This window comes from Dendropsophus ebraccatus, chromosome 8 (assembly GCF_027789765.1).
Source record: "Dendropsophus ebraccatus isolate aDenEbr1 chromosome 8, aDenEbr1.pat, whole genome shotgun sequence".
Taxonomy (NCBI): Eukaryota; Metazoa; Chordata; class Amphibia; order Anura; family Hylidae; genus Dendropsophus; species Dendropsophus ebraccatus.
The window spans coordinates 92,213,245-92,230,319 of record NC_091461.1 but is presented as its reverse complement, the minus strand read 5'-3'; the positions used below and the strand labels follow the sequence as shown (position 1 = coordinate 92,230,319).

The 17,075-nt window shown below is 42.5% G+C and overlaps 1 protein-coding gene and 1 pseudogene across 1 annotated transcript; one reads left to right on the top strand and one right to left on the bottom strand.

The window, feature by feature from the left end:
• Positions 1 to 1,805: 1,805 nt before the first annotated feature.
• Positions 1,806 to 8,478, bottom strand: LOC138800074 (zinc finger protein 547-like). The gene is made up of 6 exons (XM_069981880.1): positions 8,470 to 8,478; positions 7,492 to 7,558; positions 7,124 to 7,275; positions 5,272 to 5,445; positions 5,062 to 5,185; positions 1,806 to 3,971 (listed from the first exon to the last, which is right to left on the bottom strand). The coding sequence occupies exons 1-6, from the start codon at positions 8,476 to 8,478 to the stop codon at positions 2,755 to 2,757; spliced, it is 1,743 nt and encodes a 580-aa protein (XP_069837981.1). The 3' UTR covers positions 1,806 to 2,754.
• Positions 8,479 to 8,836: 358 nt separating this feature from the next.
• On the top strand, positions 8,837 to 15,298 carry LOC138800073 (zinc finger protein 154-like; annotated as a pseudogene).
• The last annotated feature ends 1,777 nt before the right edge of the window (positions 15,299 to 17,075 follow it).

The window sequence follows — 17,075 nt, the reverse complement described above, 5'->3', positions numbered from 1 at the left end:
AGAAAATGGACTGGACTCCTTAACATAGAAACATCAGAGATTTCAATCAATAAATTACGTTATACTGAATCTTTTCCCATAAAGAGATATATATCAATCTTCTCAGCTTCTTCTGCTCTATAACATGATGCCATCAGCTTAAGAAGCATTTTCATAGTGATGGGTTCCCTCATATCAAACATATCAAAGCAATATCAATACTGTTTTTATGGGAACATGTTTTCTTTTTCCCCTTTAAGGGTGCTTTCACACGTACCGTATCGCTGCGAGTTTCTCGCACATAAATCCACAGTGATACTGATTGCTATCAAGTCAATGTATGTGTATTACTACATGCGAGTTTGGTGCGATTTTTACATGCGAGTTTTGATTTGCACATGATTTTCCCAGACGAGTTTAACACCACAAAAAACGCAGGTACTTTCATGCGAGTTTTGTGCGATAAATACGCAGCGATACGGTACGTGTGAAGGCACCCTTAGACTATGTTCCCACAGTATTTTTGCAACCAGAATCTGGATTAGATTGAAAACACTGAAATGGTATGTTCTAACACTGTTGAAATTGAGTGGCTGGCCGTCATTTAATGGCAAATAACATCCGTTATTTTAAAACAAAAATGTTGTTTCGAAATAGCCATTATTTACCATTTAATGACGGCCAGCCACTCAATTTCAAGAATGTGTGAACATAGCCTTTTTGTGTTTTTATTCCACTCATGGTTTTGGTTTCACATGCTTAGCAAAAATACAGTGTAGGAACATAGCCTAAAAGTCTAAAAAAAAACAAACAAGCAAGCAATTAAAAAAAAAAAAACTATAAAAATGCACATGCAATCTAAATTCTTAACTACTCTTATTTCCATAATAACTGGTATTGCTATGTCTAGACTTAAAAAAAAATTATAACTACTAAAAAAAGAATCAATCGATGTTGCCAAAATCCCTCTGGCACAAAGGACTAAAGGGTTTCTGGCAGGGGTTGTGAATATGAGGCCCAGGCATGTTAATCTATGTATTTTATTCATTCACATAACCTACTTTTAGCACTGTACAGAGATTATGGCATCTGTCCCCGCTGGGGCTCACAGTTAAAACTCAGTATGTTTTATGAAGTGTGGGAGAATGCCCACACATACACAAGGAGAAAAAAAACAACTAAGGGTGCCTTTACACAAAGAGATTTATCTGACAGATGTTTTAAGCCAAAGCCAGGAAGAGACTATAAACAGGGAACTGGTCATAACGTAAAGACTGAGATTTCTCCATTCCTGGCTTTGGGTATGTGCACAGTACGGAATCCCAACAGAAAACCTGTAGCGGATTCCGCAGCTTGCAAACTCTGGCGGGCGCGTGCATTTCCGCCTGTGACATAGACTCCGTTCTATGCATGGGCAGATTCCGCCGTTCGTCCAAAGAATGAACAGGATCATTCTTTGGACGGGCAGGGGAATCTGCCCGTGCATAGAATGGAGTCTATGGCATGGGCGGAAATGCACGCGGCCGCCAGAGTCTGAGAGCGGATGCAAGCTGCAGATTCCGTGACAGGGTTTCCTTCAGGATTCTGTAGTGTGCACATACCCTTAGTGACATGACATGTCACTTCTTTGAGCGGAGAGCGGCAGCAGGGGAGGAGCACAAGCCCACTCATTCACTTACAGCGTCACACTGAGCACGGGGGATTCCGCGGTGGACAGATCCCCCGTGGAATTACGCCGTATTTGCTCAGTGTTCCGCTGTAAGTGAATGAGAGGGCGCGCGCTCCTCCGCTGCTGCCGCTCTCCGCTCAAAGAAGTGACATGTCACTTCTTTGAGCGGAGAACGGCGGCTGCGGAGGAGCGCGCACTGTCCCAAAGACAGGCTATGGGACACTGAGACACGGGATTCCACGGCGGAAAGTTCTGCCGCGGAATTCCGCCTGTTTTACTCAGTAAGCACATACCCTTAGACTTCAAAAATCTGTCAGATAAATCTCTGTGTAAAGGCTCCATAACTCCATGTAGATTTTGTCCTTGTTGGATTTGAATCCCTGAACCTCTGTGCTGCCCAACATCAAGCTCCTCTATAATATACATAACAGTGTTATATTGTTATTACAATATAAGACACTTATTATATTATACATGGCATTTTTGGAAAACTGCCACTGCAGTTTTTGTGCCAAAACCAGAAGAGGATCCAACAGTTATATTTTCCATCCCATTTCAATCCACTTCTGGTTTTGGAACAAAAGCTGCCATGTGTGATTCCAGCATTAAGACTGTGAGACTAGGTCTGAACTCTGCATAATGGGAAGCTTAACCCCATCTGATCCCTCAACTTTCTGATGTGGCTGGAAGAAATACTATACATTACAGAGTCCTATGAAGGTGCCTCCTCCATTGCACCCGTGTTACTTTTATGCATGCAGTGTTCCTATGGAGGAAGCTGAGTGATGTTTTGATCTTATGCTCCTTTACGGGTGTCATACTATAGATAGGATGCGGCTGCATTAGACGGACCAGACTGGGAGGGGCAGAGCTTCTCAATATGCCGAGCCCGGACCGAGTCTCACAATCCTAATAAATTATTTTTCATTGGCAAATATTTTAGAGATGTACTTATTCTGTTATTATTGTCTATCCACATTTTTGACTGATAAACATTAGGTCCATAGTGTAATACACTTTGGTAATCACCACAACTGTGGAATAATATATGTCCCCAGTAAAAAACCTATCTGTAGTCTTACAAATGCAATATGCATATACCGCCCTCAGTACAAGGAAACATGATCTTCTGAGAAGATGTTTTGATGTATAACACTGCTGCTTGTCCCACCTTCCGATTTGTTTTCCCTATGATTTTTTATATGTATAAGATGATGGGATTTGCTAATAAAACGCTTCCCGCACTCTGAACAGGAATAGGGTTTCTCTCCTGTGTGGATCCTGTTATGAACTAAAAGATTGGACTTAAGGGTGAAGGCCTTGCCACATTCTACGCATGCGTATGGCTTTTCCCCCGTGTGAATTCTTTGATGTCGAACAAGATCAGAATTCTGCTTGAAGCACTTCCCACATTCCATACACGGATATGGTCTCTCTCCTGTGTGAGTTTTCTGATGCCTAATAAGATCGGACTTAGTAATAAAACGTTTTCCGCATTCTGCACAAGGAAACGGCTTCTCTCCTGTATGAATTCTCTGATGCTCAATAAGATGGGAATTGCTTAGAAAACTCTTTCCGCACTGTGAGCAACAGAATGGTCGGTCTCCGCTGTGGTACCTTTTGTGGTTTAAGAGATTTCGTTTTAGAGAGAATGACTTCCCACACAGAAGGCACATATAGGGTTTTTCTCCTGTGTGGCTCCTCTGATGTGCAATAAGTTCTGTATAGCATCTAAAATATTCTCCACATGTCGAGCACAGGAATGCCTCCTCCTCCTCAGCTTCTTCATCCTGGTTTAAGGTGGAAGGATGTGTAGAATAAATAGTTGTAGATGTTATTGTTGCACTCATGTCTCCATATGAGACCACGTCTTCCTTAGTTTGAGGAGATGAATACTGTTGCGTAGGATTTGTGGGGATAAAAACGTCTGTGGTTACGATCTCTCCTCTATTGCAAGATAGGGCTTCCCTTTTAGTGTTCGAACTATACAGTGACTGATCTACGAGTGGACTGATTGAAGAGAGTGGGGGATCTTCCTTGATCCAGAATTCTGGAAGCTTTGTAAAATGTTCTACATGTTGTTCAAGACTTTTAAGTGGGTAAGTGGGAGTGTCTAAAAGATTTCCTTCGTGTAAATAGTCCTTGTTAATAGGAGTAATTGGATCTGAGGTTGTGTAACAGTTTGTGAATGGAAGCTCTTCATCATATGAGAGGGTTTCTTCCTTAATACTGATAACTGAATTGTGCTCGATTTGATTTGTATTTCTCATCTCTGATGGTGGACTGTAGGCCCTTTTAGGTTTTTTTAAGGATTCGGTTAATTCTGTTGGGGACATAAAATTCATAACAATTAGTCTAAAAGGTGTAATGAAACATACTACCATCTTCATACACATAAACCCTTGGCTGACAAGCAGCAGCTACATTGGTGGGGTTTATCTTCTGGGAAACAAAAGTATCAGTTGTTGAAAGTCAAGGTATATAGTCAAAACTGGCAAAAGCAGACGACTTTTCCCTAATGTGTATGGGGGTCCTTCAATTTGTTTGACGTAAAAGGTTCAATTGGCGGGGGTGACACTGCTGAGACCCCCACTGATAAGGAGAAGTAGTAGGGATCTGTGCTTCCCTGCTGTCAATCATCTCTACCTAGGCAGTGCCAAGCTGCCTGGATGGAAAGTACTGAAAGCTGGAGTGTAAAATCTGCACAATTCTCCTGGCTTAGGCTGGGTCCACACTATGTGTTTGCAATACTTTTTTTTTTCTTTTTCCCCCATTTGTTTTTGCAAAAAAATTTGGGGTACATTTATCAAGACTGGTGTACTCATCTTGAATCAAGCCCCGTCCCCTTTTTCCCGGACAGATTTACTAAGTGGTGAATGTCTCTTAGTACAGCCAGCTGGCCCAGTGCCCGGTACAGGCATTGCGCTCAAGTCTACAATTATATTATGACAGTAGCTGTAGACAATGTAGCACAACTGTTCCGCTCCTCTAGATGGTCATACCAACACTACACAATATTGTATATTTAAAGGGAACCAATCAGCTAAATTGGGCTCATTTGGTTCTCTGCAGCACAGTATAAAGCTCACGTCCAGCTGGCAGCATGTATCAGCCGCGGCTGCAGCTTTATACCCGAGAAAGTGAAGTTTAATCCCCCTGCGCGCAGCAGGTAGTCATCTGGGCGGCTCCCTGCCCGTGTCTAGTCACCACTTTCTCCCCGTCAGCGTGCTAGGTGGGGAGGGAGCAGTGACTGGACACGGGCAGGCAGCCGCCCAGATGACTACCTGCTACAGCTGCAGCCGCGTCCACTACATTAGCTTTATACAGCGCTGCAGGGAACCAAATCAGCCCAATTGAGCTCACTGGTTCCCTTTAATCTCTGTGCCCAGGATAAAAACGAAATGTCCTCTTACCTAGTGATGTGAGGGACTGATCGGTCTCCATCATGACATCTTTGTACAGATCCTTATGTGCTTCTATATACCCCCACTCCTCCATAGAGAAATGGACAGTGACATCCTGACATCTTATAGGCACCTGACACACACAATGATACAGTCATCAACTAGACACATCTCTTGTGTTACCTTAATGGTATATCTAGTATTCCCAGCAGCCCTCACCTCTTCAGTCAGGAGCTCAATGATCTTGTTGGTGAGCTTTAGAATTATCTGCTTCTGCCCATTATGAAACACTGGATGAGGCAATGGTGTCATGTCAGGATTCCTAAATCTCGATATATAGGGTGGGTTGCTGGGTTCCGTGCAGTGACCAGGCTTTTTCAAAGGTCCATAATCCTATGTAATAAGACAGACATCATAGTCTCATTTTTTAAGAACAAATCACATTGCTTAGAACCACCTTCCAGCAGATGTGGTTAGTAAACCTACCGTAACTGAATGTGACCCTTTCTGGGATAAAAAGGAAATAATATAAGGGCAGACTAGACAGGGCTCCAGACTAAAAAATGTACCTAGGAGCCATTGGCTCCTAACCTGAAAAATTTAGGCGCCAAATAGAATATTTGGTCGCCAACATTTTAAAACATGTAAAATTAATGTTATGTTAAATGGGACTTACTGTGTGCAGAGGCCACAGCAGCATCCTCCTTTAGATTCTTTCTTTTCTTAGGCCCCGTTCCCACTGAGGAAAGGTAGCGGAATTCCGCGACAGAATTGTCCGCCGCGGAATGCCGTTAGCCTCCCGCTCATAATGGGAGTCTATGGGAGGCGCGCGCTCCTGCCCTGTCCGCGCTGAAGAATGAACATGTTCATTCTTCAGCGCGTAGAGAGCAGGAGCGCGCGCCTCCCATAGACTCCCATTATGAGCGTGAGGCTAACGGCATTCCGCGGCGGACAATTCCGTCGCGGAATTCCGCTACCTTTCCTCAGTGGGAACGGGGCCTTAGTTTGAAAACGTTCAACATGGAAACTTGCAACTTGACAACCATATACAGTCTGACTCAGTACTTCAGCTTCACTTGGCTAGCCTTTTAATGAGGCTTACTCTTCTGAAGTTGAACTTAAAAGCTTGCAACTTGACAACAATATACAGTCCACTAGAATGTGTGAGGTGGTCTACAAGTCAGATTCTGAGTCAGTGTATATACATACAGACACTGAGGGAAGTGGTATTGTGCAGTGTATATACATACAGACACTGAGGGAAGTGGTACTGTGCAGTGTATATACACACACACACTGAGGGAAGTGGTACTGTGCAGTGTATATACACACACACACTGAGGGAAGTGGTACTGTGCAGTGTATACATACAGACACTGAGGGAAGTGGTACTGTGCAGTGTATACATACAGACACTGAGGGAAGTGGTACTGTGCAGTCTATACATACACCCCCCCCCCCACAATCTTGGTGCCGCTGGGGTGCACTTGAAGAACCGCCAGGTGAGGAGAGGCGGGAGAGAGGCGCTGGAGGAGTGTGGCGCCTCTGCGGCCGTCCGTCCAATGAATGAAGGATGTGCGGGATGACGTCACTGGAGAAGCGTGTCCCCGCACACGTCATTCAGCACGTCCGTCATTCATTGGACGGACGGCCGCAGAGGCGCCACGTGCTTCGGTGCAGCGTGCGGAAGTCCTTAAAGAGACAGCCGCCGCCGGGGCCAGTCGCAAATGGCGCCCAGATTAATAAATCTGGGCGCCATTTGCAAGATATCAGTCGCATTGGCGACCATTTTGGTCGCCATCTGGAGCCCTGCTAGATGGACCAGGTGGTCTCTTGCTGTTGACAATCTTTAATATTACTATCCCTGCACCACTACTTCTAGTTGGATCTTTCACTAGAAATCTAATCTGTGGTGCTGTTTAGGCTTTAGATTGTGTCCACACTCATCCATGTCATCCTGCCCAGAAGAACATCTTAACTTGATTCTTGATTCTAGAAGTTGGTATGATTACAGTGATACCCAACTTCTATAGTTTATTTTACTGCTGGTAAGTAACCTAAAAAACCTCACCTCTCCAGTCAGCAGGTAAATGATCTCCAAGGTGAGATTTACGATATTTGTAGCCACCTGCCCCTTGTCCATCTTCAAATGTCTGTGAGAATATTCTTCACTCTTTTCACTTTGACGATGAGATTCACGTTTCAGTGACCCTAGAGTGGAATCTACCAATATGAGACACACAATGTAAATGCTGTAGCACGTAACTTCGAGCATGTTCATCCAAACTTGAACTCTCTGCATTTAATTACCGATACACAAAAACACTGAAAAATGCAACAGCTCACTGCAATGGCAAGATACAGACCCACTACAGACATGAAAATGGTTAAAAGCAGCCCCACCAACTGCTAAAAAAAACTTCCCACAAAAATAATTACCGATGCCTGAAGAAGTTGGATGCAATTTCTTCGATGAGAGTGAGGCCGCATTCACAGGTTCCTTGTTCTGCACGGAACATGGATGTGTTCTGCATGTAACAGACTTCCCCCATGCCCAGGCAGCATCTGTGGTAAGATGCTGGGAGCGGAGTAGCTGTATGCATATGCGCTACGCTGTAACCACAGTGTGGCGCATATGAATACAGTTCCCCGGCTCCCAGCATCTTATCACAAATGCTGCCCGGGCAGGGGGGGGGGAAGTCTGTTACATGCAGAACAAGAAATGTGTGAATGCGGCTCTTGGGTTTGGAGGAACCCGAGCATGCTCAAGGTTCGCTCATCTCTAATGGCAATGTGTCTATAGTTTTTCATCACTGAATTGGTACCGATTAAATTAAAGCATGCCATTAAAAAGTAATTTTTAAGCCATTATACTCGGTGTAAGCATAATAACATTATATAGGCCCAGATTTATCAATCTGCGAGAAACAGAAACTGAAGGATAGTGACCACAGCGACCAATCACAGCTCAGCTTTCATTTTACCAGGGCTGAATACTGTGCTGTGATTGGTTGCTGTGGGCAGTGTATGTATATATATATATATATATATATATATATATATATTCATATTCAAAGGCTCAGGAAAGGACTAAGAGCAGTCAGAGTGCTATGAACCATTGTGATACATACAGCAGCAGAGCTCCTATCCTGCTATTGTCTGTAGCTCTTTGTATACAGAAGTAATGTAGGGCAGGATGTTGACATTGTATTCTGATAAGACTGGACAAAAATAGCAAAACACCCATAATGCCTTGTAGCCGGCCGGGGATGGTGAGGGTAAGTACAGCATGTGCGTGCCCCAGTGACCGCTCTCGGGACATGTGACCCCGTCCTCTTGCAGCAGTGTACAGAACAGCCGGTAACGCACAACATAACCGAGTATGACTCCGGTAACACCGACGACAATGTCTCTTACCCGCTGCATACTCTGCAACCGGAAGTCTATGTACTAACCACTTCCTGGCTGCGCGTTCCACCTGACGTCCTCACCGCTCTACTTCCGGCCTGTGCGGATCACGTGACCTCCTGTCTCCCGTCCTGACTTGAAGGCTGCCGGATTCCTGTTACTTTTACATAGGGAAAGCCCTTCTTAGCTCCATAGTAGTTCATGCTGTATCTACAAGCAGGTGGTCACAGATTTACAGCGAGCTGGAGTCTATATGTGCCTTGTTTTCTTCTAGGTTGTTTGCCAATGGACATTCCCCTTTAAGTGTACTTGTACGTGGAGTAGATGTAGCATTCTGTACTATATAATTTTGCACTCCAGTTTAAATCTAACAGACATGTCACCCCAACCAGAATTTCAGGGAGACTCCCTAGTTGTGTCCCCCATCAGGTCAGATTAGTGGCAAGGCTCTGACACCTGTTAGCTATTCGCATGTGCCAGTAATGTCCGCTATGAGCCTGAACAGACAGACCTGACGAGAGAACGGCAGGAGGCGCAGAGGGTCGTCACACTATAAAATCGTGAGTCTGTCTTATTCTTGCATTGTTCTGTGGATTGAAACTTTATACTAAATACGCATCCGGAGAATTTCCCCTAGAACATGGAGGGGAAACCTTCCCTCCAGCTGTTCCAAAACTACAATTCCCATCATGCCTGGACAGCAAAAGCTGAAAAACAATTTAAAACATGGTACAAATTACACAACAACATAAGCCACACCCACTTTTCTATCTTTGGTGAGAGGTCTTACATCTGCTTTTTGGTGCCAAATGTGTAAAACTCTGGTGTAAAATATTTGCACCACTTTTTAAAAGAAAAACAGGCAAATATTGGAGACAGATAATGACATGATCTGTACTTTCCATCAGTCAATCCAGTCACTAGACCACCACGGAGCATATTTTTTAATGCTGCTGTCATTTTTTTACAGTGGCATTTAAATGGTTAATTAGCCGGGTGCAGCAATCGACCTGCGCCGGCTAACAGCCCCAGTCTCCGGCTGCTGATAGCAGCCAGGAGTGTTGTGGTCCGGAACGGGGTGACCCCCCCCCCCCCCCCCCTCTGAACTCCCCCTAGCGGCGCCATGATGTACATTTATGTTGTTAAAGTGCTGGGCCAGTTTTTAGTAAAATAGGTCAGTACAAAGTATTAGTAAGTGTGCTCAATGTATATACTGACAGAAGCTCCCTCTGTACCTCATAGAGCTAAAATCAGACTCCCCTTCTCCAGGCTGGGCTGCCCTGCTCTGTTTTATTTCAGTCCACAAAATGGCTGACATGGAGGAGCATGTGACCAGGCCCTGTCCTCTGTGTCCTCCATAGACATATACAGGCTCAGTGGTAGACACTGGGGGGCGGGGCCTGGTCACATGCTCCTCCATGTCAGCAATCTTATGGACCAAAACACCACAGAGCAGGGCAGCCCAGCCTGGAGGAGGGGAGTCTGATGTTAGCTCTATGAGGTACACAGGGAGCTGTTGTCAGTGAGTAATGTGAGTACACTTACTAATACTGTACACTAAGCAATTTTACTACAAAGTGGCCAACCCCTTTAAACCCCTCCATTGCCTTCTTTGTTAGGACACCACTACTGAACCTTTAGGGTACAAACCCACACACCGTATACGCAGCAAATACGCAACAAATACGCAACAAATACGCAGCAAATACGCAGCAGTTTGATGGTGAAGATTTAATGCTGAGTTCAGTTATTTAGATCTAATCTGCTGCGTTTTTGTTGCGTATTTGTTGCGTTTTTGCTGCGTATTCGCTGCGTATCGCAGCAGTAAATACGCTGTGTATACGGTGTGTGGGTTTATACCCTAAGGATAATTTTCTGTCAGATACCTCCTTACATATGCGCTGCTTTTCCAAGTGTATTCATTTCCATTTTCTTCTATTTTCACCAAGGATTCTACAGTCCCAACTGATTTGTCTTTCCCTTTTCAAGACCCTGGTGCTTGTCTTGAGTGACCTGCAGAAGATGGATAAAGAAAGGAACAAGATAGCTGAAAGGATATTAAATCTTACCCTGCAGATCGTCTACCTGGTGACTGGAGAGGTGGGGAGGGGAGGATGGGAGGGGGTTATACACAAGCATGACTATAAAGGGCTGTCTGTCTTTTTTTCCAAGACAGTAAGGCCACATTTACACACCCGTAGTGCAGTCCCTGGCCGCGGACCGCACTACCGTATGTGTATCCGTAGTGCTCCGAGCTTCACGGAGCACTACGTTCACACATCATTACCCCAGAGATCCGTGCCGCAAAAAAACGGTCCGCATTACAACATGTCCGTTTTTTTGCGGCACGGATCGCGGCCCCGTATACACGTACGGACGTGTGAACGGGGCCTTAGGATAACATTGGTTTCATGTTCTGTCCGCAATTGCGGACAGAACAACGGACGTGTGAATTAGCCCTAACACTTTAAAAGAAACTTTAAAAAAAATAAAAATAAATTTATATATATAAATGTTTAACTCGCCTCTTGTGATCCCTGCACTGTGGCCATTCTGTGAATGTCGGGTACACACTGCATACCATTGGCTGGTCTCCTTTTAACACATACAAGGAAAGGTCTGCTTGTACAATCACTGGTAGTAGTGCTGACGCATCAGCCAGTAGGTATGGATTTTTGTTAGCGCAGCCTGCCCACCATAAAATATAACCTTATAATCTCTTTTATATTAATATAATATTATTAAAGGAGAATTCCGGCGATTGCTAAAATCCTGCAGGGGGAGGGGGAAATTGATTATAAATAGGAACTTACCTCTCCTCATTGCCGCAGTGAATGGCAGGAGCGGCCCGGTGCCCCTGCCAAGCTCTGGGATCTCCCGGGTATCCACGTCACGACTCGGCTGATGGACTGGCCGCTCGGCTCAGTGGCTAGTTCAACAGCTGGCACAGATATTTTCTCAGTCGTGACATCTTCACAATTAATTATAATTAATAATAAGAATGGTGAAGGATTCTGGGAATTATGTCATATATCATTTCCTTTTTCCCAGTACAGTGATTTTTTTTTTTTTACAGCATTTGTTCTTTTACCCTCACCTTTTTCTGCTATCGCTTTTTGGGTTTCATTTTTACAGATGTCACAAAGAACCTGTTAATATTACTCTGAAGATTAGAACAATTATGGCGTTACTAGATTTTTTTAGTTTTTATGTTCTACTACTTAAAAAAAAAAATCTATTGTGCTTTATTGGTACCATTATGTGATCTATTTAGCTTTAGAGAGGACATTGCCAGAATCTTTTTCATGTCTGGTCTTCTATATAGTGATGTGGTCTCTTTAAGCACAGAATTAGGTAGTAGTGAAGCAGATCTCTGGATAGTGTGTGAAACCTAGCAGCCGATTCTGTTTATCAGAAGAATGGACCCAGAGCCCCATTACCACACCTAAACCTCATTCTCTGCTATATGAAAGAGACAATGAGCAGAAGATCCTGGATCTCACCAACAAGATCATTCACTTGCTGACTGGGGAGGTGAGCGCTGCTGGGAATGCTGGGACATTGTACAATAACCACAAGAGAAGTGTCGGGATGCTGACTGTACCATTGCATGTTTCAGGTTGCTGTAAGGTGTGAAGATGTCACTGTCTATTTCTCCACGGAGGAGTGGAAGTATGTAAAAGGGCACATGGATCTGTACAATGAGTTTTTGATGGAGAATGCACACCCCCCTACATCTTCTGGTAAGAGGAGATTTTATTGTAAAGAAGAGGCTCATCTAGATACACACTTCATCTAATCGTTACATATAACTGTGTATTCAGTCACTGTTTGTATTCTCTACAGATGTATCCACTAAGAAAAATATACAAGAGAGATGTCCCAGTCCTCTCTATTCCCAGAATTGTTCAGAGGGAAGTCCTAGTGTGTTCTTGAATCAGGTAGATGCTGGGGACTCTGTAAAGCCTCTGATGTGTACAGGCCATGTGCGTATCTCTTGTTAGGTCCCAGTTCATTTACCTATGTCTGGGGCTGAAAGAGACTGTGTGAAGACTTTGTTATAGCTCAGTCATGTGGTGTGCAGACTTTTCATCTTTTCAGGATGTTTAATATATCATTGGATGTTTGCTGTAAAGGCAATTTTTTTAATGACTTGTATCCGAATAAATACACCCCACACTTCTTAACTAATTCTAGGATTGTATGTGGGTTTTTTTCACATTAGGGTGAAGACCTCACTGATATTAAGCCTGAGGATGTGGTAATAGAGGAGGTTTATGTGGAAGATGATCAGCAGTGTAAAGAGGAAGAGACTGCTACTGATATCAGCCCAGGTAAGCCATATTTGAAAATGCCAGAAATATTCATTACATACGGTGAAAGAAAGGTTAAAGGGAATCTTACAAGTCCATATCAGAGCTGCAAACATGGATAAATAGCCGACGGGGAGATAAAACAATTGATAACTGTCTATTAGCGGATAGCTGTTTCCAAAGTTATAAAATGATGTTTTCCTTCTAAGTTCAAGTGTCATAGAGGCGGTGTTGCTTCCCTGCTCCCCACCTCTTCCTGCTCTCCATGTTTGATATACAGGGCTTGTCTTCTAGTACTGAGCCCTACACTTCAATCATGCAGGACAACAAGTTGTAGGTGAGGCAGGAAGCATTCATCCTGCAGTTCAGCTTGGCTTCTGTGACCCTCTAACTTATTAGGAAAACATGATTTTATAACTTTGAAAACAGCCATCAGCTTGGAGAAGTATCATTTGTTCTATCTTCTTATTTGCCCATGTCTGCAGCTCTAAGAATTATCTAGAGATGATACAGTCCCTTTATTATTTCAATAACGTAAAGTCAAGGCTTTCTGAAATACAGGACTGTAAGTGTTTGTTAGATCTACTGTACAAGTTGTAGACATGTATGGGTAACATCTAAGTGATTTGGGTAAGTGAAATGGTTGGAAGCGGGAAGGTACCTTGTTTACTAGTGCTGGGACAGTCATCACCTAATATCTGTTTGACCTATTTCTCACAGCAATGGGATAATCTAGTGTTTCTGCACTTTAGCATTATATATACTCTTTATATCTCCTCTCTGAGCAGTGCTGTTATATTTATTTATATAGACAAGTGCCCAGTGCCCAACTAGTATTTATTTATGTACAGGATTGTGATTGTGATGTAATATTCATACTTTCTTCCCCAAACTCCAAGGGGTGCTGTTGGTCCCCCCCCATATTATTTGTTGTTTTTGTGACATATTTTAAATAAAGATTTTATTTTTCATAATCTTTTTATCAGGTATATTTCTTTCTGTTGATTTCTATTTATTGTGCTTCAAACAATTAGAAGAGGGTTTTATCTTTTGACAGGAGGCTATTATGGGAAATGAGCGAGTGCTTCCATTGATCTAATCATTGAGACATTGGACTTTTTATAATGTAGACAGTCAGTAAAAATTTTCATGTTGATAAGTTATGTTTGTTTTTTTTTTTATTGTACATGGCACAGAGGCACCATGAATAACTACAGAGCCTTAGTATTCCATTTTGTGAAATTACAAAAGCATAAGGGTGAGCAGAGACAGAGTGGGAAAGGAGAAAGAAGATGCTGGTACATGTTTTCAGTAGTTTTCTAGGGCTTGCTGATGCTGCAAGTTTGTTCCATTCTATATAGGTACAGTAAGCAATGCCAAACTTTTGACGTTTTCTGGGGGCATATATGGTCTGTTTAATGTAAGAAATATTTAGCAGTATATAAACTTATCTAACTTAACTTATAAACTAACTAAAATATATCTACCTAATTTTGCATAAAATATTTTTATTCCCATTAGGCAGCTACACCATAAGTGTTAAGGAACGTTCATCTCCAGACCGGGCAGAAGGCAAAATCCTGCACAATGTATCTGGAACTGTTATCCAAACTGTTACTGATAATGTATTGTCGGTCCTTCATAGGAAAGAGCTGTCGTCTGACCCTTGTTATCATGAGGAACCTGATCTATCATGGATTTTTAAGGACTCAGGCTTGAGCTTTGCTGTACACAAAAGACTCGAGAGGCCATTTTCTTGCATGTATTGTGGAAAAAGTTTTTTCAAGAATTCAGATCTTGTAAGACATCATAGAGTTCACACAGGGGAGAAACCCTTTTCATGTTCAGAATGTGGGAAGCGTTTTATTCAGAAATCAACTCTTGTTCAGCATCTGAGAATTCACACAGGTGAAAAAGCATTTTTGTGTACAGAAAGTGGGAAAAGTTTTACCCAGAAAGCAGCTCTTCTTGAACATCAAAAAATCCACACAGGAGAAAAGCCATTTTCATGTTTGGAATGTGGGAAAAGCTTTGTCTAGAAATTAAATCTCATTCAGCATTTGCGCATTCACACAGGGGAGAAGCCATTTTCATGTTCAGAATGTGGAAAATGTTTTATAAGGAAATCAAATCTTATTAGGCATCAAAGAGTTCACACAGGAGAGAGACCGTTTTCGTGCCTGAAATGTGGGAAAACTTTTACTAAAAAGTCAGATCTTACTAATCATCAAAGAACTCACACAGGAGAGAAGCCCTTTTCCTGTTTGAAATGTGGGAGATGTTTTACTCAGAAATCATATCTGATCAGTCATCTAAGAACTCACACAGGGGAGAAACCGTTTTCGTGCTCAGAATGTGGGAAATGCTTTACTCAGAAATCAAGTCTTGTTTCACATCAGAGAATTCACATGAGCGAGAGACCATTTTCATGCTTAGAATGTGGACAGTGCTTTTCCAACATATCACATTTTATACATCATCAAAAAAATCACATGGACATGAATTGTCTTACTTATCAGTCATAGTAGTTGTCCCATGTTGTACAAATAAATACCTTTATACCTGTGATTGGTATTGAAACCTATACAGACTTCTCAGAATTCATTGACAATTTGAGCTACACTGACTGTTCTGTGTTATACACTTGAATAGGCACAAATTCAGTGATCCTTTGATGTCTTTTATTCCTGGATAGGCAGAAAGTATTATAATAAATGCAAGCTACAGAGCTAAAGCAGTTTTACTCCTCATAATACATATAGTACACTAAAAGATTTAAAGGGGTTATCCAGCGCTACAAAAACATGGCCACTTTCCCCCTACTGTTGTCTCCAGTTTGGGTGGGGTTTTGAAAGTCAGTTCCATTGAAGTAAATGGAGCTTAATTGCAAACCGCACCTGAACTGGAGACAACAGTAGGGGGAAAAGTGGCCATGTTTTTGTAGCGCTGGATAACCCCTTTAAGCATATTTGCCCATAACCTGTAAAGTGTACCATCATTGAAATACAAAAACCTGTCAGCAGTGAGACCACCATCTAGGGCTGAGCAATTTATCAAATTTTTTTTTATTCAAAATTTTATTTGTTTCTTTTTTAAATATATAAAAACAGGAATAACAACTGACACCCATCGGTGCAAGGTTCCAATCAGGTAACATAAGTCAACTGTAGAAAGAAATACATAAAGTACAAGATCATCACTGATCTACTAAGTCACAAAACCATGGCTCCCTATAACCAAAAAATAAAAATGCCAACAAGTCAAGGGGTGAGCTAACGCTCAACAAAATGAGAAAAAAAAAATCCAGGCAGAAATAATAATAATAATTTTTATTTGTATAGCACCAACAGATTCCGCAGCACTTTACAATTATGGGGGTACATACATAGACAAAACTAGACATTACAGGAGGAATTGTGAAAGAAGGACAGAGAGGAAAAGGGGAGAGTAGGGTAGCTCCTCACTGAGCCATGAGGGATTTATAATCGTCTGTGTGGGTAAATTGATCCCAATAAATCCAGGTCCGAAAGAATCGGGAGGCACAATTATGAAGTTGTGCAGTGAGATCTTCCATTCGTTTAAAGGAGAAGTCCAGCGGAAATTATTTTTTTATATGTTATTACTGATGGAAAGTTATACAATTTTCTAATGTACATTAATTATGGGAAATGCTCCTATACTGCTATTTCCCTTAATTTAGTGTACCAGGAAGTGTTAGAATTCTCTCAGAAGCAGTGTCGTCACGACGAAGGGTGTAATTCCTATGGAGTGTCCAGCAGGGGGCGCACTATATATAGAAGTCAATGAGTACCATTGACTTCTATATATAGTGCGCCCCTGCTGGACACTCCATTGGAATGACAATGGATGTGTGTATGTAATGTAATATACAGTGTTTTTGATTGAATACATTTATGAAATACTTTGGGGAGCAAGTGTCCTTGCTCCCCAAAGTATTCCATAAATGTAAGCAATCAGTACATCACAGAACGCCCGCCGCTGTGGACTACTCTCAACTACTACTCTCCCCACCTGCTCATAGCATGTGCAGGTGATGGGAGAGTACCCCTATCACAGAAAAAGTTAGTGAATTGCCACTAACCACAGGCCTTGGATACGTATAAATCAAAAACTAGATCACAGAGGCGTATCACACTTCTAAAACTTCACATTTATTGATTCGGCTAAAATGCTAAAAACGCCACATAAGCCACAATTACTTCCAAGTTTGCACCTAAAATCGGTGCCTACTAGATGAGTCGCCTGGATCATCCGATCCACATATTAAGGCGACAAACACCC

Bases quoted from the DNA above. Each gene is read 5' to 3' on its own strand.
- LOC138800074 (XM_069981880.1), bottom strand. The intron at 5,186-5,271 runs GTGAGGGCTGCT...TGTGTGTGTCAG, and splicing joins TTGAGCTCCTGACTGAAGAG to GTGCCTATAAGATGTCAGGA. The intron at 3,972-5,061 runs GTAAGAGGACAT...TGTCCCCAACAG, and splicing joins TCAGTCCCTCACATCACTAG to AATTAACCGAATCCTTAAAA.